At 38.8% G+C, this 24633-nt stretch overlaps 1 protein-coding gene across 9 annotated transcripts in view; it reads right to left on the bottom strand.

The window, feature by feature from the left end:
• Positions 1-1677: 1677 nt before the first annotated feature.
• TFPI (tissue factor pathway inhibitor) overlaps positions 1678-24633 on the bottom strand; it is a 65394-nt gene continuing 42438 nt past the window's right edge. For 3 of the 9 annotated variants that reach the window (XM_040070235.2, XM_040070236.2, XM_040070233.2), the window contains 7 exons: positions 17513-17713; positions 13874-13912; positions 10538-10726; positions 8562-8777; positions 7996-8088; positions 2284-2466; positions 1678-1922 (listed from right to left, as the gene is read on the bottom strand). In XM_040070235.2, the coding sequence (XP_039926169.1) occupies positions 1810-1922; positions 2284-2466; positions 7996-8088; positions 8562-8777; positions 10538-10726; positions 13874-13912; positions 17513-17713 (1034 nt within the window). In that variant the 3' untranslated portion in view covers positions 1678-1809. Of the gene's footprint in view, positions 1923-2245; positions 2467-6075; positions 7318-7995; positions 8089-8561; positions 8778-10537; positions 10727-13873; positions 13913-17512; positions 17714-24633 lie in introns of those variants that run through there. The other 6 variants (XM_058421348.1, XM_058421347.1, XM_058421349.1 and 3 more) reach the window with 6 other exon arrangements.

Here is a 24633-nt window from a genome sequence, read left to right as displayed (position 1 = left end):
CAAGTGTGCCTAAAGCCACTCGCCTTGGGGAGGCCACACGAGCTGCTGTGCCCAGGGAGGTGCCATGGGACAAGTGGAAAGGTCTGGGAGCAGTTTAAACCAGGAGTTCTCCACTTATCTGCAATGACAGATTCCAGCTGGTCCAAGTATTTACCCTACTGCTCTGCTCCTGTGCAGTGCAACCCACACCTACAGACTCCACTCCTGGTGCATGAAGTACAGAAAACCTGGAGAGAAAGGGCAAAGTGATGAACCAGAACAGGAAGACAGCAAATTGAAACAAGTGATGATGCCTTAAGTTTTAGCTTCCATGTGTTTCAGATTCTGTGCTGCCTAGGGGTGCAGTTCTGAACCTCACATTAAGTGTCAGTCATCTCTCTTCACAGAGTAGGGAGACAAAACAAATCCCTTTTCTGATGAAGACCAAGGACACTGAGTACAACTATCAGGCCCAAAAGCACAAACAATGATGGACTGAAGAGAGCAAACAAGAAGGATGGGACTTCATAACCTGAAGCTGTGATTGGACAATTAAATCCCAATATGCAAATGGACCAAAACTTATAAAAGTGTAAGACCTCATGATGGGTTGTCCATTTTTGTGACCATTTTAAGACCACCTTGGGTGTGGCCCTGGCCAGGCTCTTGTCCTGCCCAAGGTGAATGCTAGAGGTATTTCAGTAAATATCTACTTTATTCTCTAGCTCTGTCCAGTCTCTGTTCCAGGTCAGCCTTCCCAAGGCATCAGTGATGAACCAGGACAGGAAGATATCAAATTGAAACTGAAACCAGGAGACAAAATGCACCAAATTAATTCTGTACATAGCGGCCTGTGGGGTTTATAGGTTTCCTGACAGAACTGCACTTGTCAGATTTATGTGGTTTTTGCAGTGGTAGTCTGTGGTGCTCATACATTTTACATGACAAAGCTCTACAGAAGTCCTCTCTGGCGGACACTCCTGTTCCTTGAGAATCTATCAAATCAGACTTGATACATCCTACATTGAAAGAGCCATGAAAGGACTTAAGCACCAGAAGAGAAATTTGGATAAAGTTTGAGTATACAAAATCTGATTTTACTTATCCTTTCATTCTGGTATTTAGAATGATTTTTTTTTTTTTTTTTTAAACATTTTCAGCAGTAAAGCTTAACCATGAGTCTAGATCAGTAACAAGGATAAAAGTAAATAGTCCCAATGCATACATTTTTAAATATTTCCAAAAATTTGCCACATTGCTTCACACCTTTACAGTTTTAACACTCTCTTTATGGATTTTGGTGGGTTAATTCTGATCTCATATTCATTTTACAGTACTGTAATTATATGCACTTCAATGGAGTTAAGTCTAGGCCTGCATAACCTAAAATAAATCTAATTAAAACAAATCCAGTGTCTATTTCCTTTTTATAGCAATACACCTATCTTTTAAGCAATAGTTGAAACAATCATGCTTGACTAGTGATTATTCTTTCACAAGTGCTATGCTTTCTTTAGTACAAAAATAGAATTAAAAAAGAATAATGGGGTAAGAAATTCAATTTGAATCCTCTCTGCATTTTAACCATTCACTCACACCTGTTTTCCTGCTGCAGCTCTGACAATTATATACAACCAAACTGCAATTTAAAAGCCTTTATCAAAGTAAAAGGTAATGTTTATTAACATGATTGAGGAATACATAATAAAAATATAAGCAGCTTAGCAATATATAATCAAAATAATCAGTACAGTAAATATGTTTTAATGGTGTACGCTGAAGGTTTTCATTCACAGGTGAAGAGCAGCTTACTTCATATTTCCATAAAAATCAAAGTTGCATTCTTTCAGGGAGGATTTCCATGCCCAGAGCCTTTACTGGCTGTTTCTTTCTTTTTTTCTTGATTTTTATTAATCTTCTTTCACCTTTTTTCTTATTGAATCCTAAAGGTGAAATTAACAAAGTAAGATTAGAAGACATCCAAGATTACCAAAAATCAGAGACAAAGCTTGTTTCAATAAATATTTTTAAAAAAAAAGGAAAAGAGCATTGTCTTACCTAAAAGTCTTGGTATGCCTGGCCAATGCCAAGTTGTCTTACTGCTGTTCTTTTACACTGCACTTACTGTCCCTCCTTCTCTCTCTAGCTCTGACTCTCTCCTGATTTCCATTTTCACTATTCTGAGGCTTGCAGCTATTTCATTTGATCAGGCCAATCCTTACTACCAAAAGCGGCAAGAGAATGCTTTGACCCGCACAATATTTACCTCTTAACGATAGCCGGGGGCAGAATCGCTTCCCATACCTTTCTTGCAGATCCTCAAGCACGACTTTCTGGAGATGAAATTATTCTCATTCCCACCACAGCCGCTGTAGCTAAATGGGCGACACCTCCCAGTCGAGTAGTTGTAGAAAAATCTTAATTCTTTGGCTCTGCACAGTCCTTTGTCCATGGGGGTCATGCACAAAGAAGGGACGGGAGGTGGTTCTGGAAACACCAAGAAAAACTGCAACATTTCAGTTTTATGTCGATATTATTTGAAATTTTGGCTGGCAAATTTAATCCCGCTCTCCTGAAAATCCAAGGTACTTGACATAAGCATCTTTTTATGATTGCAAAAAACAAGCAAACAACGAGGAAAAAAAAAAAAGCCCAAAAATCAAAATAATCCCACAGTAAAATGTCATTCTGTCTTTGGATTTCCAGGAAAAGCTTATCTGAAAACTAAACCTTTACCTGTGTTGTTAGTGATAAAATTGCCATTTGTGCCATAGGAGAGAGCGCACAAATTCATTTTGATGAGTTTCAAGTGAAGCATTTGTAGAAAAGGTAAACTAAATTAAACGTGGACAGCTTTAAAAATACAGTAAATACTTCTAATAATTAATGGAACAAATTGCTGCTAGGCATTCTGAAATCAAGGAGAAGGTAAAAGTACCCAGCATTTCCATTATAAGATTCAATACCTCAGTGCTGAGTTTGTTGAATAACTAAAGAAAAATTGATGTAAATGGTAGGTTCTGTCAGCAACCGTTGAGCAGGTATAAAACAATAGCTTGTAACTTGCAGAATAAAAAGTCCTGAATGTGAAGAATGAGTGCACAAATTGATGGAGATGCTGGTGTGTTAGTGCTGCTGGCAGGGTTTTACCATCCCAAGGAGAGGCTGGTGGTTTGTTCCTTCAGAGTCGCTGCAAGTGAGAACTGAAACACTGGAGGATGAACCTGAGGTGGCCAAAGGACCTGGGCACTGGAGCGAGTTCAAGAAGCAAATCCATGCCAGAATTCCCAAACCTGGAAAAACTCCGTCATCCATCACCCCAGAGTGACTAATATATAAAATGGGAATTGATAAAATTGCTGCACAGGCTGCAAGGAGCTGAGTGGGAGCCATTGTGTCAGCAGTTATGTGGGACCCAAGAGAGCCCCACTTTTCCCCAGGAAGCAGCAGAACTGAGGGAGCTGGGTGCATAAATGCAAACGTGAAGCCAGTCAGATGGAACTCTTGAAGATAACAAAGCCACAGAGCAGGGGTTCAGTGGAAAAACAGAGTGAAAATTTGAGGAAATTGTTTGGGTTACAGCAAAGCTGAAGTGGTCACAAAAGTGGGAAGCAGATGGGTTGCTGAAAGCAAGAAGTTATGCATTAACCTGGGCTATTCAGGAGGCTAATAAAATATCCAAAAAGCACATCTTAGGTGTCTTACACATGGTACAGTTGCTAAAATAAAAGGTTCATCTGAAATGTATTATAGCTGAACTGGTGTGGTGAAAAGATATGAAAAAAATGCTGGGAAAGAAATAGAATGGTGTGTTAGCAACATCATACTGTTAAAAAAAGAATCCTGAAATTCAAAAACTGAGTAATGAGTTGCTTTTTTTGAGATAGACTAAGTTAATTTCAAGCTATAAAATGAAAACCTCTTCACTTCTTTTCATAATTGTGGCATTAATGCAAGACTAAGTTTCACACTGGGTCCAGAGTAGAAGTCCACAATGTGATAAAATCTATATTTAACCTACTGTTTTTTAATAATGAAGATGGCAGTTAAATTAACTAGGGCAATACTTTTGGTAGTGCTCTGAGAGCCTGGAACTAATTTCATCTCTCTCTAGCTGGAGGGGATGTTAGTTTTCAAAGCGTATGTTCAGCACAGCTTACCTGTTTTAACCTGCTAATTTCTGCACCTACAAAGAACAGAGCAGAAAGGCTTGCCAGTGAGGAAAGGGCCAAACAGCACAGGCTGGTGAATAATACCAGGGAATTCGAACATTGTAATGCAAATTACTTATCTGTCATGTAGAATTCTCCAGTGAGTCCACAGTGCCCTCATGAAGCAGTTCTCACAATGACTGCAAGATTTGGGGGAACCATGGAGCCAGCGATGAGGTAAACGAGGACTGCCTGTGTACGTACGGTGCACCAGAGAGCAAGCCAGCTGCTATCCAGAATCACTCTTGTATTCTTCCCAGAAATTATATTATTCCCTGCCTATATCATTGTTAGACAAGTACCCCAAATACAAAACACTGTTCCTTGTTTATCTTCAAAATATCTGCATGTTCTTCACTCACAGAAGCAACAAGCCCATGGAGAAAACCTCTTAATTTTGCCACTTAGGGCCATTTTTTTTCCAACAAAGGAGTATTTTAAAATAAAAACTAAATAACTTATAATTTCCTCTCTGCTGAAGGTCATAAAAAACCCAAATTTCTTTGAATGTACTGATCACTAAAAGACTTGGTTTCAGGTAAGCATAAAACATTCCGTGTGTCATGCCCTGTGTGTCTCTTGGCAGGACAATCTGAAAGCCTGTGAGGCAGTGTGTAAAGAGTGTCACTAGAACATTACAGCAGGTGAGTTGTCTCTGTTCAGCTCCAGTTCCTAACGCTGCATTTATGGATGTGATGGAACAGAAAGTTGAGCTATTATGCCTGTTGAGTTTCTCTCCCAAATGTTTCCGTTTTACAACCCCGTTTTTCTGAGAGTTGTTGGAAAGCTTTTTCTCTTGCTTTTTCTATGAAGAAAAAAAGGAAATGAAAGAAGCAAAAGTCCCAGAAGCCGCAAAACCATATAAAAAAAGAAGAGGTACACATTGTATGGTTCAAGATTCAATTCCTATCATACAGCCCTTTCTTGAACACCATCCCTCCTGAGGTATTAACAGATGACATGATCATAACTTGAGAATCTCTGAAAAATGCACATCCAGATACAGACGTGCATTTATCAGAGATAACCCCAACTCTGCATTGCAACAACAATCCTTATCCCTCAGGCTTTGCAGAGGTTGTGCGACAATAGACTGATAATTAATCACACTACAAAACAAGTTTGAAATTATCTTGGGAGGAAAGGGAATGCAGTGAGCTCTATTTCTCACTCTACACGAGCATGTGACATTCATGAAACTTCAGAGGTTTATTGCCAGATTTTTTTATATGTGCAGACTTCAGCTCCTCATTTCTGGTTGCAGCAAAGCAAAAATAAAAGAATCTTCAAGTGGAAAGGCTATTACAAAAATAACGAGTCATCTGCACTTGACAGTGCTCCATAGGTATAGATTGGTGTAGATCCATTAAAGCAGATAGAAGTGTGCCAATTTATATCAGCAAAAGATGACCCCGACTCTGCACTGACAGGACCTGCATTCGTGCGCTATTGCGAATTCGCTGAGTTGAAAATTGACTTTTGATCCTGTCTCCCACTTAAACCTCACAAATCAAACATAGGTATAGCACTCACAATTTTCTACCATAGATCACATAAAATGAAAGCTTTGATTCTTAGCCTCGCTTTTTCTTAGTTTGCACAGAATAAAAGTTAGTATAGATGTTCATCAGAGTGAGACCAGAACAATCTTCAATCTCTGAAGAAAGTTCATTGCTGAGAGTGCTAGAATCTTCATATCTGTATCCATGGTTTGTTTTATTTGGTCATAGAACAGTTTAATTCTTCTGAAGATCAAGAACTATGTTGTAAATCCAATGATCTTATATTGTTATAGAGTTAAACATATCAAAACTACTTTTCCTTAAAATCAAGATGAAATAGCATGTCAGTTGTGAGGTGAAGTATTCCATAAGAGACAACTCCTTGTAATTTTTTTTTCATGTTTTAATGTAAATTAACTAAATTATATTCAATTTTTAAAATAGACTTTGAAAAAGATACATGGCCAGGCCAATATACATACAAAATAGATATTACAATGGCAGATCAGCCACATTGCCTGTGCTTCAGGAGATGGACTTCAGCCCCTCCATCCCAAACTGTTCACCCTGATCCTCACCTCACATGTGAACTCAAATTCATGTCCCACAGAGGAGGCAACAGACAGTTACCCTGCCCATTTGTGTGACATATCTCTACCTTGGAGCTTCACTGTATGGCTGTTCCTCTAGAAACAGGAGATAACATTCTCCATGTCTCTGTGGAGAAATCAGCTCTCAGCTTTGGCCACACCCTTGCCTTCCTCGCTAGCGGGGTCCCACATGATTTTAGCCCATTCCAGCAGCCTGAAGGGTACAAGCTGATAATCAGAAGAGGAGCAGGAGGCTGCACGAGGCAGACAACTGCAAGACAAAGGTTATACAATAAGGAAGAACCTCCTAGGTTCTTCAGACTTTCCACTGAAATTCACTGGTCCTTCCACAGCTGTGCTTCTTGTCCAACCCATTCTGCTACTCTGACTCTTTGTTCCATCAGTCTTCAATTCTCTTTCTCTTACTCTCACCTCTCTCTCTCAAAGTCTGCTGTGCAGGTAAATTCCCTATTGCTGACACAATCAAAACCCCTCCCATCTCCTCTGAGAAAACAGTGAATTACTTTTCCTGGTATCTGTTAGCTGCTCTCAGGATTCAGGCATTCATACTGTGACTAAAAGCCTTCAGGGAATGTGCATGCCCTTAATGCCCCTAAGACTTATAAACAGACCTGATGAAATTCAAATAGTTTTCAGTAAAATAGGCTGCCAAAAGCTTTACTCTTTTACATTCATTAATTTAAATACAGAGTGTATTGATGATTTGCATGTGGTAAACAACACAACTGTACAGAAACCTACATCAAACCAGCAGTGTGTGTGGATTACAGTGCAGGCAAAAAATAGACACACATTCATGCTTTATTAGACACTCCATTCTAAGCAAAGAGCACAGGAATGCCACCTACACACCTGTTATCTTACAGAACATATAAAATGCAAAAACCTTAACAAGTCTTTACGTCACCACTCAGTCCTCAAATGTAAAAGCAAGTGCAAATGAAAAAAACAACATAAATACTTGGTGAGAATTCCCAGGCTCTTTCCAACTGTTTGTTTCTTCCTCTTGCACAACTGTGGATCATAAAAATGACATGCCTCAAATTTAGTCACCCCGTACAGTGTGAGCAAGCACCAGGTATCTACAGTGGACAGTGTCCAGCTGCTGATACTGTCCAAACCTATCACCTTCTCAGTAAAAGTCCACAGTCCCATCTGCGTTATAATTCATATAGCAAAAATACCTTGGAGCAACATTTTAAATGAATTCATACTCACTGGGATTATACTCAACCCACAACTGAGTTTAATATGATCACAGGGAAAATAGAAACAGTATGGTATTAGATATATTATATTATGCTATATTCTAAAACCCAAATGTTGTTCTTTTTTAGAGGGTAAAAGGAATTTAAATCACTTGCCTATTAGGTCCTCACAAAAATGTTAATTTTGACTGAAAGCATTATGTGTCACTGCTTTTGCTCTTTGTGTTAATCAGGCTTTTAGGAAGTGCACACTTTTTAAAGAGAGCGGTGAGTCTTCCACATCCTGATATTAATGAAAGATCTGTAAGTTGTGACATATTCTTTTGCTTTGCCTTTCTCTGCTTATCAAATCCTTTAGCAAGGATAAAAGCCCATTCTTTAGTTTGTTAATATTTCTTTAGTTTGTGGCATGTCAGAAAATGGGTTCAAATGGAAATGCATATAAATAATCTGAGAGCTAAGAACTGCGAAAGCTAATTCTTACCAAAAAAAAAGGGGAACTGGTTGGGTTCCTCCCTTGGGGAACTACTGTTCAGAGTGTTGGTCTTCTCATTTGGAGCAGCTGGCAACAAATTGACTAAAAGAAAAAAACCAGAGAGAGTTGGTATGAAACAGTCAGCGGTGGGATGTGTAGACACATCCAAGCTCTGAAACTCAGCTGTGATTGGTGCCTGTTGGCCCTGCTCAAATCCACTGCTGATGCCAGTTACCAAGCAACGTCTCCCAGGTTGCTGAAACAACTTCGCAATGGGCTCCCTTTTCTTCCTTAATTTTACTGATGTAAAATTTAGATCATACACAGCTTGGTAAGGTTATTTTTGTATTACTAGCAGACATTCTAACCTTTGCAATTGTAAGCCTTTTTCAAAATATGTATTGCTGGAAAGAAAGTGGCTCTGAAGCTACTTTTAATGTTAACGACTTCCCTGTGCTCAGGTATTTCCAGTGACAGACACCTCTTCAAAAAAAAAAAAAAAAAAGGGGAAAAATCAGTCGACAAACCAAGGAGCATCAAAGCGTTGACTATAAACACCAAAATCAAATTCTTACCAAAAATCCCAGGAGACTGGCTGGGTTCCTCTGCTGGGGAGCTGCTGTTCACAGTGTTGGGATGCTCTCCTGCTGGGGAACTGCTGTTCAGAGTGTTGGGATGCTCTTCTGCTGGGGAACTGCTGTTCAGAGTGTTGGGATGCTCTTCTGCTGGGAAACTACTGCTGTTCACAATGTTGGGATGCTCTTCTGCTCTAACAGTTGGCAATAAATTTGCTAAATTAAAAAAAAAAAAAAAAAAAAGAGCAACAAGGAAAATGAAAACTATTAAAGAAAAAAACCCAAACAAACAACAAATAAAAAATTATATTGATGATTCAATATCTCAAAAACAAAAACTTAGATCTATTTAGACTGTGGCAGCAGCCGCTTAATCCTTTCTTCTTGGGTGTTCATGCAAATATACATGAAGGTGTTAAGAGTAAAGTCATGAAAAAGAATATTCTGCAGCTTTTAGTCCAGAAGGTAAAAGTGGAATCACAGCCCAGGAAGAAATGCTTCAGCAAAGGTAGGGAAAATGCACATGGCTGTATATTTACAGTTTAAAAAAAAAAAAAAATCTTTAAAAAGTAGCACAGTGGGTCTTTTCTACTTTAAGTGTGAATAAGCTCAAGTTCCCCTCACCAAAATGACAGCTTATGAAACAGTGCTGGAAAAAGGCCCACTAGAGACAAGCAAGATAAAAAGGTCTGGAGGCTCCCGATGGGAAAATGTATTTGCCTTGTGAATAAAATGAAGCACTTGGTGAAGGGAGAGGAATTCTGAAGGTTACTGTATCCTGATGTAGAACAATTCCTTGGAATGAGCAGGCCAAGGAAGCAAATGACTGGCCTGTGGTCAGTCTGAATGGCTTTTGTAGCCTAAGCTGCACAGCCACATCATTCCCAGGGGACACACAGGTGTTCTGCGAACCTTTGGTGAGGAGCTAGCAATACACAGTGAGTTAAAAATTCCTAAATGGGCACCTCTTGTCAGTACCAGACTTGGTTTGAAAGGAATGTATGCAGACCTATGGGTTAAAAACATACACTAGTGTTTTATGGCATTATAAAGCCAAACAGATGGCAGATTTTAGGTTTGCTGTTGTGAGAAAAGTAAAAACATAAGAGCTCTGTAATATTTCTTAAGTAGTATCTACCAATTTTTTACTTCATGTTGGAGTCCAGGGCATTCCTTTGGTTGCCCTGGAGGGTCAGAGACCTGGGCAGGGGGGTCTGGGACCCCAGCCCAGAGCTCAGAGAGACACTGGCTTTGATCTCAGTCCATGGGAGAGGCTTCTTGCACTGCAGGAAGCATTGCAGGCCACAAGAGTGTGAAAAATAGTAGTTTAGTATATCACAGGGTGGAAAAAACAGTATATTTAGGTTTATAGCATTGAAGTGAATGGGGACAAGATGGATAATTTGAGGTGTTGACTCCTTCTTCATTTCTCCTTCCCTCACTTCATTTCTGCAGTGACGTGGCACAAAGTAGTTAGTGAGGATTGGGTCAGAGTAAAGATGACCTTTTTAGCAATAGTGATAGACATTGGTAAGAAATAATAAATAAGAAATACGTAGCAATTAATATAAAAGATAAGGACAGCCCAGCTCGGGAGGAGTCTTCAGAAGTCCAAGCCACGGCAAACATCTTGTTGGACTGAGAGAATTGTAAGATAAGAAACAATAAACGAAATATGCAACCTTGAAAAATCTAAACCTGAAGACTCCGTTTCTTCCTTCTGTTTGGCACAGAGCTCTGCAGAGGGCCAGGACTCTAAAACCACCTGAATGCCGGGGAATTAAACCCGACGACTTCATACTTTACATTTTGGTATTTTTAATTAAAGTTATGTATAATTATTGTAAATTGCATAAATAAATTATTGCCACCTCAGGGCGCCCTAAATTTCCTTTTTTTCCATGCAAACCATCTTCAAAACACACCATTTTTATACACAAGGGTAAAACGAAGAGTGATTAAAACCACCAACTTACAGTTGTCTTGGCAGGTAGTCTGGCACTCCTCCAAACTCCTGAAGTTGTTCTGGTTTCCTAGGCACCCGCCGTACTTGAACGCTTCGCACAGTTTCGTGTCTTTGTTGTAGAAGTACCTGGTAAAATAACCTCGGCAGACTCCCGGCTCTTGGGCGTGGAAGCAGAAGTCAGGCTTTCCTGGAAACAATGCTAAATGGTGAACAGGGTGGGTGAAGAAAAAGAAAAACAAAAACAAACTAAAAGGCATCCCAAGGCAGCAACAGAACCGGCAGAAGTTTACAAAGTAAACCTGAGACTTTGGGCTAAAGGCCAACTATCAAATAACTGCTGCTTTATTGTGCTGCTTTTCTTCTATATTTGGTTCTATATTTAACAATACAGTAGGGGTATTACAATAGGGGTATTTATTGTTCTGTTCAAGTAGCCACTAATTTACATCCTGAAAAATGCCAACTAATGAGTCCTTTTAAGTTCCAAAACATTGATGCTCTATGTTTAAGATTAGTTTTTATTCTGATTTAAAAGAAGACCTGAACCTCATCAGCTGGATCACTTGCACCTAAGCACACATCCTTTTTATTTACATTTCAGTCAATGTTAATATGCATTGTACACCAAGCAATGTTCAAGTAGAAGAAAAAAGGAAGGAGTTTTAAAATAGAACAGGAAAAAAATCTAGCAGTGCAGTTTGTCTAGGGCAGTTTATCCCTATACAGGGATACTGGAATCAGGGAGACAGAGCAGCTGTTCTACAATATTTCAGTCCCAGTTCTGAGGCTTCGCAATCAGTAACTACAATATCAACCAAGGAAAAGTTAACAAATGAATATTGCATAATTTGAATGAATATCACAGAATGATATCACATCCTCTGGCAGGGAAGAAAAACACAGAGCCATATGACAATCCCCAAAAGTCAACTCCTCACCATATTCAGTTTTTTCTTAAAATAGTGTGCTTAAAATCATGGTAAAAACAACCAAATATATGTGGAGGAATTCTCAGATTCTTGCTAACAGATATTTTGAAATATGATTCTTGTCTGAGCTAACTTGCCAAGAAAAGTCTATTTAACTATCATACAGGAAAATCCTATCAGGTGTAACATAAAGGCCTTGCTTAGTTGTGAAAATTCACAAAATATTTAGACTGAAATGGTGTTCAGCAGGCAGTTATTTTAAAAAATGGATATAGAACAATTACTTCAAAGTTTCTAACATTTTAGAAGTAGATTATAAACTTGCAAAGAAGTTAATCCTATTACACCTATTTTAGGTAGGTATATATTCAAATTCATTGCTAGAACAAGATTATTATTAAAAGCAACCCATGCATGTGTTGAATTTATATAAAATATTATAATTGTTTTTCTAAGAATTAATTAGCAGTATATTGCATTTCAATTTTTATAATACTTCATGAACAGAAAAAAAAAATAATTTTCAACGATCACATGCAAAATTAAATCACTAAAATATTCTCAAATAAAGCAACCAAATCAGCTGGTTTTAGCATTCCTGAATAGCTTAATTTTGATTCTTCATTACAAATTCCATTCTCTGCCAGTACGTGTAATCCACAGTTCAGGTGTTTCACCTCTCTTACTACACAAAGGCAGCACCTAATGAATCGCACAGATTTAGAAAGCTGAGCTCACAGAGAGCAGTAAATGTGAGAAATATATGCAAAGCATGTGTTTTGCTTTCAGCTGAAAACAGAGGTGAGGCAGGTGCATAGACAGGGAGCAACAAGACTACACCTGAAGTATCTGTTCCATCTGCTAGGAGCTCACAGACAGAAGGAGATACAGAAAAAAAAAAAAATTGCTCCTCCAACACTGCACAATACTGTGAAATAACACAAAGAGATTATTAGAACTGAAAAAGGAAGGCAGATAAAACAAGGGTATGCAAAGTAGGCTACAGAATTACGACTGATTCTTAAAAACAGTTGTCCTTCATTTAGAATATTCTTATATTAAAATGGCTCTTGCACGTTCTTGCAAAGGAAATTAGGTCCAAATTAGTTGAGCTCACAGCTAACTTTTACAGCCACTTTTGAAGAGAGAGTTCATGGAGGCAATATAATCCTAACCATACAAACCAGTACTGAACTTCTAAATGCCACATCTTTCTCCAAGGACTCGATATTCAAGACTACATTAGTGGCAACAGCAGTACAAGTGCAATAACACTGATAATAGGCATGAGCTGAATTTTACAGACTGTGTTCTGGTTTGTCATTAAAAGCAGGGAGCTAGGGTCAGCCCTTAAAGGAAGTAGTGCCAGAATCTGCAGCATCTGTGGAAAATCAACCTTCTACAGTATAATCATATTTCTTTAAACACATTAAGAATAGAAAAGACAGTATAAAACAGGAAAAGAAAACCACTATCTCACGTGAAAATATTGCAACTACTATTCTGTAAAGATAGGTGACTTGATTATAGTCTCTTTCAAAATGTATGTGCAAATATTTGCGTTTCTGCAACTGCAGAATGCAATGCACATCCATTCAGGAGGTCCTGAGTGGAAGGAGGGATGAAGGAGAGTAAGCAGAAAAAGAGGACTTGTGACAAAGTGTACTCAGGTCTGTGCTTGTGTAGATGTGGCTGCCCACAGTGGCCCCATCCATAGGTACAGGTGAGTCTCCAATGTGCAAAAGGGAAGGGTAGAGCCTTCACAAGCTCTGCTCTGAGTGTCAAACTGAAATACCCTCATTAGGAACATCAGTTTTCTTGACAGACCAACAGTGTTTCAGTAAGGGACCCCAATACTTTAGCAGTGGCTATTTTGAAAGTCTGGGGTATCAAGAATTTAAAGCTCTGTTAAAAGTTTGTCCCTTCAAGAATGGGAAAATGGTTCCCTTGTTTGATTAGCAATTACGGCATCTGCCCTAACCTCTGGTAGCTCCTCCACAGACAAGGCTTAAAAAGTTTTGTTGCAGAGCAATTTTTTCCTATTTTTCTAAAAATAAAAAGGCATTAATACCAAGCATTTAGCTAGTTCTCAAAATACGCAATAAGGGTTCCCCGTCGTGGCTAATTATACCATGCTTGAATCTCTGGCGAGTCCCTCTTTTGACTGAAGAAAGAGAAAAGAAACATGATGTATTTATTTTGTGGAAAAGAGATTGCAGCTACCATCTTCAGTGATCACAACAGTCTTCAAATTCTTTGATGAGGACAGAAGAAGATTTGGACTAAGAACTCACTTTAATCTGACATTGCTGTTTTTGTTAGGAGACAAATTATGTGTTGTTCTGAGCTTACAAATGAAAATAATAAATCCCTTATTGTGGTAGAAGAATCTTAGATTATGATGTAAATGTAATTACCTTTCTTAATTTTTGCTAACGTCATCTTCTGAGGCAATTCTGCAAGAGAAATAAAAATAAAAGTATTTAGCAAAAGCAGGCATGCTAAGCCATACCTGTGGTAACCAGGGTGTTTAACAGTGACAGTGAGCACTGAGAAACAAGAATACAGCAGCATCTCTTCCTTTTCCTCTTCATTTGGGAAGCAGCACAAAAGCTCATTGTGGAGAACTGAAGTATCATTTCTTTTGTATAGGAAGGCCCGCTATATTGGAAACTTGACAACATGGGAAGTACTGACATCAAATTATGCTGATACTGAATTGAACAGGGAAATTACTCTTCTTGCTACTGGATCCAGGATCCTGTATCATGCACTCTTACTCCTCGAAAGAGGAGTAATTACCAGGCTAACAACCTGTAACTGCTAGTGGCGCTCATAGCTTTGGAGCTGACTGAGGGGGACAGGAAGACTTCCCTCATCTTATCCAATTCCCTTTGCTCTGCCACACAGAGCCTGAGTGAAGCTTTTAAAGACCATTTGGCCAAGTATCTCCAGGCATCCTAGGGGGGTGTAGAAGAAAACTTAGCATGGTTCTCTCTGTGCACGACCTGCAGCAAAGAAGTTGTTATTGCCATTTTTAATGCAGGAGCCTGGCTTTTATTGTATCAGCTCAAGAAACTGGATATCTTAATTCAAATTAATTTTTAGAGATTGAAAACAAACCACCTTCTCCTTGTAGGAGATGTCTGTCTAATCATAAAAGTGGAAAGGAGTCCAAGGGCAGAGCAGAACATCCAATGCCTGGGAAAGGCCGACAATATTTCGACAGCTGAGAGAAAGGTGGCCAGCAGCTGCTGGACTCTGCCCTAGTCAACTTATTTGCATTGCTTCATAATTCTTGTTTTGTGCTTTACTGCCCTTTTGTATCTTAATTCTACCCTAGTTTTCTCTGGAAGCCTGCTGATGTTATATTTTCAAAGCAAATCTATTGGGTAGAAATTCTGTCATGACACATTTTTACTTCCACCTCCGGGACAACGCAGCTGTTACCCTTTAAAAAAAATGAAAGACATGGCATGCACTTCAGAGTGACATAGCATTTCTTTGAACAGATCTCCAGTTTTCCTATTAGTTGGAGGCTTGGCCCTCAGCGTTTAAACCCATGACCTAAACGACGGACACGCACGTCAGGCCATTTCACTAATCTCACTCAGCTGTCCCCTTCAGGGCAAAATCAGCAATCATATTTTGACATGTGATCTCTACTCTTCTGTCAGAGAAAAGAAAAAAAATTATTATGAGTTTATACAGGCCTAGAATCTTTTAATCTTACTACCACGTCAACAGTGTTTTTGCTTCTGGTTTCAGTCAAAAAGTCAAATCCACATCTGAGTTGATTTCTTTTTTGTAAATGAAGTGTATTTCTTTGTAGGTCCACTCTAAAGAATAGACGTTAGAATTGCCATCGTGACCAGAACCATTTATCAGCAGGTATTTTCCAACAGTAGCAAGCTTAAGTAGCCTAAAATTTATATTTGCTGCCTAGAAAATTAAGCACTCCATGCTAGTGATGCCATTTGTGATTATACTCGTATCCAGTAAACAACGAAGCCTATAGGCAAATTCCTCTTAGAAAGGAGTACTTTTTCATTCCCTGGAGTTGTGAGTGTGGGCACAAGAAGCAAAAAATACAGCTGATTTTTGGGAAGCTTGATTCAGAAGTAATCATCTTGAATCTGAAACTTGGAGGGCCTTAGAGTGGCCAACCTACATCTGGGCTCTCTGTTGTACTGACATCAATCAGTTCTGTCTGGTGGCTTAGTGATTCCAAAGTGTTAACAGGTTATCCTGATCTGGTAATTCACTCACGCTGGCTCACTTATTCTTGTATTTGTGCTGAATATTGAAAATAAAAAACTTTGACCAACCATATTATTTCTTCTGAATTTCTACATAGATATCTGCCCTTGAGCTCATTTCCGTCAATATTGGCCTTCACATCCTTCAAGGTGATAATTTAGTATTTCAGATTTTCCTTTATTTTTAAGGACTTTTGTGTCACTTACACTATCTCTTCAGACTCATTTCTACAGTCACTAAATAGTGATCTACAGTAATAAATACTTGAAATGTAAGTAAGATGAACACAACTATATACTACAAGACTGCAGAGATGGAGTTAGAATTATACAGGGTTCTGCTTATTTATGTTAGCAAAAGGGATTAATTTAAGATTTCACTTTGCTTAATGCCTGATGGTCTGCAGCACACTGTACCCCAAACCTTTTTATCTGCTCTTATCCATTTAGAGAACACAGAGATCATGAGCCTTTGTTTCTCCTCTTCCTCCAAGCAGATCCAGCTCTTGGAGAGTCTTGGATCACCTGTTATTCATACACAGAAAAGTGTTCATGGGCTGAGTACCAAGATGTAGACCCTAAGCCAGTTCTCATTTTAAATAACTTCCAGTTTTATAATATAGAGTTATGCCAAATATATGCCAGTACAAGATTTGGTCTAGAAGATCTGTTCCAGATCCAACATCTGTGTAAGAACAAAAGTAACTTGAGTGCCTTTCAACTCAGCTTATTCTGTGAAAACAACAACATCAGATCGAAGAAATAATGTGACAAATCTTCACACATGATGCCTGATTATGAATTTTGGGACATATCATTCCAAATTCTGCATCTGTTAATGCAGCCTTTCCTCTTTTATCCCTCTGTCTTAGCCTTTAAGTTGAAATTGAGGACAAACACTCCAAATTTCCCGTGAGAGGAAGTGTCACTGGCAGGTGCAGTCATGCAAATAACCCCACTCCAAGCATGTTTAGATGCTGTGGGTCCTGCTGAAACCTCAAACCAAGTTCTAGCTGGAAACCACCAAAAGCCAGCCTGGTGTATGACAAGAAAGAGCTAATTCACATCCTAGACTCCAGGTCTTCCTGACACTGAATGTTATTCAAGGAAACAATAACTTTCAATTTTTTATCTTGAAAGACTGTACTCTAAACTCAGTGGAGTCATAACTAGGAACAGATTAATCATCTGTAATGAATTCCTTCTTTCTTTGATTTTCTGCCCAGAAATGAGATCTGTTCCCATATAACAGGCTGTAAGGAATATTTCTAAACCTATGACTTGAATTGCATCTTACTTTTGTATTCTTTTTTTAAACTCAGGTATGATGAATCAAAGATACAAACAGTATAGTCTGGAGAAGGAAGGAACAGTGTTGTAAACAGCTTTTATCCTTACCATGTTATAAAATACCAAAAAACTTGGGTTAGACACTCTGAAACAATAAAGAACATTTTTGCTTCCCACCAGCTTAGCCCAGCCTCAAAATCAATTTCTCTTTGGAACTCATCCAAAACAAGTCTCTAGGTAGAAAATAAGATTCCTTGCATTGGTGTCTCTATTCCACAGGTACACTACAAAACCTGCCTGTCCTTCCAAATCCTGAACGTCTGCTTGCACCATGTAAAATAATTCAGATGACTACAACCTACTTAGGAACATAATTTGAGGAATTTTATTTCTCTATTAATAGGAACTGAAGAGGGCTTCTACTTCCCAAATTCGAGTGATTTGTGAATGAGAAATAACAGATGCAAATGAAGAATTGGTAGGAGGGATAAGAGAACGGGTACTGGCCTGTTACCACACACTTCTCCTGGCATTCCTCCAGCGTTAGGAAGTTGTTCTCATTGCCATGGCACCCGCCATATTCAAACACTTCACACTTGCGGCTTTTAATATTGAAGAAATAGCGGATGTGGATGGCTTTGCACGGACCATCGTCTGCCTTCATGGCACAGAATGAGTGCACGAGCTTCAGTGGTGGCAAAGCAGCGCCTGCAATACAGAGGAGAAGTGGAGTCACTGAGTTAGTTTGCTGCATACTGAATAGCATAACTCCCAAATGAGATTGCTTGTGTGTTCTGCTAGAGAGGCACCTCACAACATCTGTCTGCAGAGCTCTGAACACGCTGAACAGATGTAAGAGGAAAAAAACATCATCTGCGTTGGAACACACACATTCCATTCGGCCGGTTCAAATGTGTGGTTTCAATTTTCCACTGAAACAGCTCACGGTACAAACTTCAACTCCTCAGCACAAACCTCTGAACAGTTATGGAGCGTGGCTCAGTCGCACGAGCTGGGCTGCAATGCTGAATAACAAAAACACTGAGAAAGTCCTGGTGGCTCCAAACCACACGATGCCCACCAGGGCAGCAAAGTTTCCTCGGGCTCTCTTCCATGCGCTGCTGCCAGCGAACTCGGCTCGTAAAGGATCTGCCGGGGAGCAGCGTGGAATGGCCAGAGCCCTGCAGAGGGCATCCCTCTCCTGTCAGATGGCACTTCACCGGGACACAAACCCTGCCGGCAGCACCGACAGGCACCGGACTCCTTCTCCTTTGATCCCACCGTTCTTGCATTACAGCTTTCAGCAGCATACAACTAGAAAGCCAAGGCAAAGCAAAGCTGAATGTTCTCAAATGTGTCATTTCTATCTTACAATATATATGAGGCGAGCGAGGGAATGTTGTGTGTAAATTGTCATATGCATTGTGAAGAACACTAGCAAAGTTTCACCCTGTCAGTGACTATAAGGAAATTCTGGCTAGCAATCCCTGACACTGCTCCCTTATATATATATGGTTTACTATATTTTTCTGTTTTGATTTTCCAAGGCAGGATTTTACCCTGGAGGGTTTTGAAAGCTCTACAGAGCTTGTGCTCTTGCCACAGGAGCCACAGACTTAAAGTTTGTCATTCATTCTCCTACAGCTAATTAGAAATTGATGTCTCTGAACTTAAATGCAAATGTATCTATCTGTGCTCTTTGCAGTGGCCCAGGAAGGAGAGACACACACACACACCCCCCCCTACCCCCCCACCCCCCCCAAAAAAAAAAAAAAAAAAAAAAAGGGAGATGAGAAGGGTTGAAGGGTTTACATGATCATGTAATCATAATCATTACAGGTTTCTACTATTCCTAAGTTAAGTTTCCAGTTTTAATTAAAAGAATCCACAAAAATCTGGTTTTATTACATGGTTAAAAGGCAACTTGTGTACTTACTGCCTACCTGCTCTGTGGATATTTAATTTTAGCATCTAAAACTGACCTTACTGTACAATCTTTGAGTTAAATTCAAGGAGCTGAGATAAATCCTCATAAGTACTGAGGTCCATGGATGTTTACTAGTTTTATTCCATTTGAGCCACTTATAACTATTAAATCTACAGGAAAAAAAAAAAAAAAAAAAAAAAAAAAAACAAATTTCAGCACTAAAGTTATTGATGACTGATGGAGAGATGGGAAGACTGATTTGGTGATCAGAATTTGATTTTACTCAGGTTCCCCAAAAGCTTATATACCATTTCAGGAAGGTTAATAATTTTCCACTACAATAATTTGATTAACAGATCATACATATAACTCATACATTTGCAACACGTTAAGTTTGCAGAGGGTTGATCGACTCTTCTTTCTTCCCGTAAGCAGGTTTAATCCCATCTTCTGTAATCTTCAAGGCTCTGTTTGTTCCTGCCATAGCATCTTGGTTATCAAACCAGCTGTGTTAATTAAGTCTGTCTCACTCTCTGTCTTGTGTATTCCCGCATAAAATCTTTTAAAGAATAGCATTTAAGTCCTTGAAAAACTAACAACCTCTATTACATAATTACTACCAACAAAAGAACTGTAGCACACAATCAGATCTTCCAAAAGTGGAAAAAGAACTAATTTCAAAATTCTATTTAAATATTTAGTGCCCAGAATAGTTTGAGACTTATGCCATATTGGTGAAATTACATTTTCAGATTTTTAAGGTGCGTATATAGATTTGAAAATATTATTGAAGACTGTACAATAGGAAATATTGATGAAATAAGATTAATAATTATAAGAGATGTTAGATTTGGTAAACTTGCTATGAAGCTCAGCTTGCCAAACAAGATTTTAGAACTACTTTTCTTTCCAGTTTCATTAGGTGGGTCTTCCCAAGTCCACAAAGATTTAGTATTTAGAAGTCAGAGTAAATGCCAAATTGGACTTCAAAGGTTCTGAAGTTCTCCAAAAGGCTTGGGAATCCTTCGGAATGGACTTTAAAAGGCTCAGCTTAAGAAGTTGAGAGGATTCTGCATTGCAAAATGAAACTTTGGATTTCCCCTTCTCAGTACCAGGAAGAAATGCCTTCAAAGCATCAAAGATTTCCATGTTATGAACTCACTCCTGAAATGCTAAAATGAAACACTCAGAGCTCCACAGAAACCAATCCAACTCAAATGTGGTTGGGGTGAGGGCTGGCAGCTGGTTTATAAACACATAATTTTCTTGGCACCCGAGAAATGAGATCCCCTCTGTGACCTCTGCCAGTGACCCAGTTCAGTCTACAAGAGGTTGTGAAAACTTGCCAGGTTTCTTAACTACTGAAATTTCAGACACAGAGTTATGTCAGCTCGTTTTCTTGCTGCATTGCACCATCCCAACGTTGTGGGCTATGCAAACAAAAATAGTATGCAAGCCTAGTTGCAAAACTACACCAAGAGGATGAACAAATGGCTTGGTAGAGTTCACCCTGGGAACTCTCTGCTCTGCACTCCTAGCCCACTTCCCATCAGAGCCACGGAACACAATCCTTGTTTTGGTTACCTCCTAGGGCCTTTCCCCTGCAGTCACAGTGATGCTGTTAACCAGGGTCAGATGTTCTGACATCTGCTGCAAACATAATGACTAACTGTGTCACACTTCTTGGCAGTCGCTGGATTTCCTAGGAATGCTAGAAAGTTGCCATGGCTTGAGTAAAATCTGTACCCTGTCAAACCCCCAGGGGCCAAGCCCTCCAGCTCCAAACAGTAACCAAGTGACTCTGAGGAAAGAGGTCTCAAAGGGATTCATCGGAACTGAATCATTCTTCTGTCTGGAAACAGTGAAGGAATTCTTCCCCATTATTTTACACCTGGGAACACTTAACTCGCACAGATGATATAAAATTAGCTTTCCATCTCAGATTAGAACAGCAGATGAGAAGGCAAGCTGGAATATTTGCCAGCAGATGTGCATAGACACACATCTGCCTGTACTCATTTCATTTGTGGAATATACCTTGACAAAACTAATTCTTAGTGTAAGGCCTCATCCCCTGCTCTTGAACACTGGGACAAAGTGTTATTACATTTTAACTGCTGTGTGAAAACCACGGGATATGGCATTTATTGAAGATGTCGGTCAGGAAGGTCAGTGAAAATTCTTCAACAGAAAAAGGGGAAAGTAACACTTGAAGGCACGTTAACAGAGTTTCTCATCCAAGTGAATTTAAATTCCAAGCAACCTAAAGCAGTCAATTCTAGGATTTCATTACTCTTCTTGTAAGACAGCCCTTTTTTTGGTAATATACTGTCTGGATATTCTTCATTATATATTAAATGATTTTTACTTCCTTTGTGCATAGACAAAATAATTTAAAACCATATATACACACATGGTAAATCAGTTTGATTTTCCAATCCACCATTCGTGTCTTGCAATTCAAGGCTGCTGTAGGAGAGAAAGTTGATTCCTTCGCCCTCAGCCTTGATTTTGGGCTCTCCAAGCTCATCTGCCTCCCTGCCTCTTGAAGCCTTGGTGGTGCAGCAGCTGCCCTGCACTCACCGCACCACCTCAGTAGCCCAAACCTCTGTCTACTTTCTTTTTATTGGAAGACTTTTGTCCCCTCTAAATTATCACCGTACTGAATAAACTCCGTTTCTCCCATCTTTTTAATGGCCATGCTTTCTAACCCTCTCATAACTCTTGTTTAGATGTTTCCTCTTGATCTGGAATCCTGGTAAAATGTGCTACAGGGAGTTGAATATGAACCCCTACATGAGGCATTTCTAGTGGCAAAATAGAGTGGAATAATTATCTTTTGGTTTTTTTCCTTAATCCGACACAAAATCGCTTGCCTTTTTTTCTAAAACAACATTAAGTTACTTTTGTAATGCTCTGTAACTTCCATTTAGTTTCCAGCAGATAGAACACTTTTATACAGGAGCTTCAATGTTAGTTTTTCTTTTTGTATGTATGATTGCATTAATTTGTCTTCTTAAGTATAGCACATTGCATTTGTCATTTAAAAAAAAAAATCAATTTAACCCCTCACTTTAGATCTGGCTCTGTTGGATATTTATTACTCATCCTGTTTGGACATCTAGTCCAAATACGTTAAGGATTCCTGTATAGATTGTAGGACTAGCCTTTGTTATAAATACATTCATAATCATTAACTAATCATTAATTAGATTAGCATAATCATTAACTAATGATTACAGCTGGTGTTCACTGTCACACAGAAGTTATTACTTCCCATACTAAAACTGAAAATAGTCCCAGCAAACTCTCCTCTCCCCTTTTTCTTCCCCCCACAACTTTTTAATGTAATAACTTCCTTACATCAGCTACCTTTCTGCTTTAAGTGAGCCTAGGCAATGTCAAACCATCACCAATTTTGTTTATATTGTAATACTGAGTATCTGTGCTGTTCTTCAATTTTTTTTTCCTTAGTATTTCCTCCCATAGCATTTTTATTAGCTGTGGATTTATTTTAATTTTAGTTGATGTCAAACTAACATCATAACTCAGATGTCTCTCAAATCACAAAGACACCCAGTGCTGTGTTCTAGCAGTCACTGCCACAGAGCAAAGTAATGCCCACGAAACGGCTCACAATGAGCATGAGCTCACTGCAGGTATTTTTTGTCACTGCACAGCACAGCCATTCTTACGGTTGTTGTCACTCTCAGGGCAACTTTAGCAGCTCGAGGTGAGTGCCTACCACAGGAGCACCACTCCTCAGTGCAGTTTCAGCGCTCTGCTAAGCTGCAGCCAGCCCTGAAGCAGCCCTGGGCACAGGGGCTGTAGGTGATCCAGGCAAGGCACTGTTATCTGTTCACTAGAAAGCAGGGTGGTATTACAGAAGCAGAAGTGGAGAATAATGTCTCTAATCCTCTCACTTTAGTACAGGTGAAAACAGCACCTTTCCTCTGGATGTAGGCATAACAAAAGACTCTAATTTGGCTTTCAGACTCTTGTGGGTAATCTGCAGGGCTGCTCGATAAAAAGACCTCCTTTTAATTAGAAAATGAACTGATTTCTATGCGACACCCGAAGCACAATAAATATGAAAGGTGAGCATTATGGAGGAGTTGCTTTTCAGAACAGAACGATATAAACTGGGAGAATAAAGATCACGAACATTTCTGAATTTTTATGTAAAAATACTTTGTTTTAGTTTGCTTAGGTTATGTGTTCTCAACTTTATATGAATGTCCGTGGTTATCCCTAATTATAAAGATATGCTGTCTGTCATCTTCCCAGCCTTCCTTGGCAATGTCTCCCTTTGATAAGTGGTATCAATACTGAGCACCTTGTCACTAATGAGTAGCTGGGCTTTTTTCTCTCCATCTTTGTCAATTTGACAGCTTCCCACCCACACACTGTTCAGTGTTCTTCCTACCCTGTGTTTCCTACACTTTCTTTAGGCAGGCACATTTATTCTTGGCAAGCTTTCACATATGAATAAAAAGCACATTCAATTTGTAAGTAATTTTCTTCAGGCTTTGGAACATCAACTAAAGTACTGCCTACCACATAAGGGATTAATGAACAATATACATAACCTAGATATTTTTATACCTTTCATTTTTATTATTACACTTGTCTGTTGATGGGAAAATGACAGATTTTGCTGTAAGAGAACAAATTAAAAATCCTTTTTCATTCCATTTGACTTGACCCTGCAATCTCGATTATTACTGTAATTTAAATAGACAAAACCCCACCTCTTAAATTCATAAAGCACTTGTGCTCAATGTGATTCAAAAGTATGATATTAAAAATAATGGATGCACTCAACTAATTTTATCCTTTAACACCTGAAATTTATGGAATGGTGGGGTAAAATATGTCATTGTTTTATAATCATCTTATTTCAAAAATAAATGTTTTCAATGACATTGCAGCCCACAAAATTTCAACATTTAAAGTCTCTGAGTCCAGAAGTTAAATCTTGAGAAACCACAAATACAATTTTAATTAACAACAATCTAAATATTTTGTGCAAACAGAGTACTGCAAAAGCTTTTTTATTGTAAACACTTGCAACTGAGTCTTCAGTAGTCACAAAAACAGGATCCTAATTTAATATCTAAGCCTCACATTTGACGGGATTTTACTTCAGAATCAAAGCCCAGAAGTTCAGAACTGTTTCTCATGCTAAATCAATTAGTGGTCACATAATCCTAAGTAACCAGTTGCAAAATAACCAGTGGGGGAAAAAAAAATCCCCAGTGAAATGACTATTTAATTTCCTTAAGATTATTTACTTATTTTCTTTTATAAACAAAGTAAACAGAGGAAAAAAATTAAGCCATCAGATTTCTTGTTATGGTGACAAAGTGTGCAAGCTGATTTGGCCTTCACAACCTGCAGGCTTGGCTAAGAATTTATACAGCACTAAGAGCTGTGGGGCAAAGATAAATGTGACTTTGCCCTCAAACAAAAAGAGAATTTTTGTACTTCAGAGTTACAAAGAAACCAATTTATTCTGCATGAACTAGTCTTTACTACACAGCCATTCTAAGCACATGCTTAACCTGGAACAGTGCGGATCTTAAATTGTAGTGGCTAATTGTGACATGGTCCTATCTTAGTGTAGCCATGACTGTGCACAATTACTATTTCTGTCTCAAAGAACACTGCTGCAAAACTCTGACAGAGAGAAATAATCTGG

Source organism: Hirundo rustica, chromosome 7, assembly GCF_015227805.2.
Source record: "Hirundo rustica isolate bHirRus1 chromosome 7, bHirRus1.pri.v3, whole genome shotgun sequence".
Classification (NCBI taxonomy): domain Eukaryota; kingdom Metazoa; phylum Chordata; class Aves; order Passeriformes; family Hirundinidae; genus Hirundo; species Hirundo rustica.
Note: the sequence above shows the minus strand (reverse complement) of the source record. Positions and strands in the feature narration are given on the sequence as shown.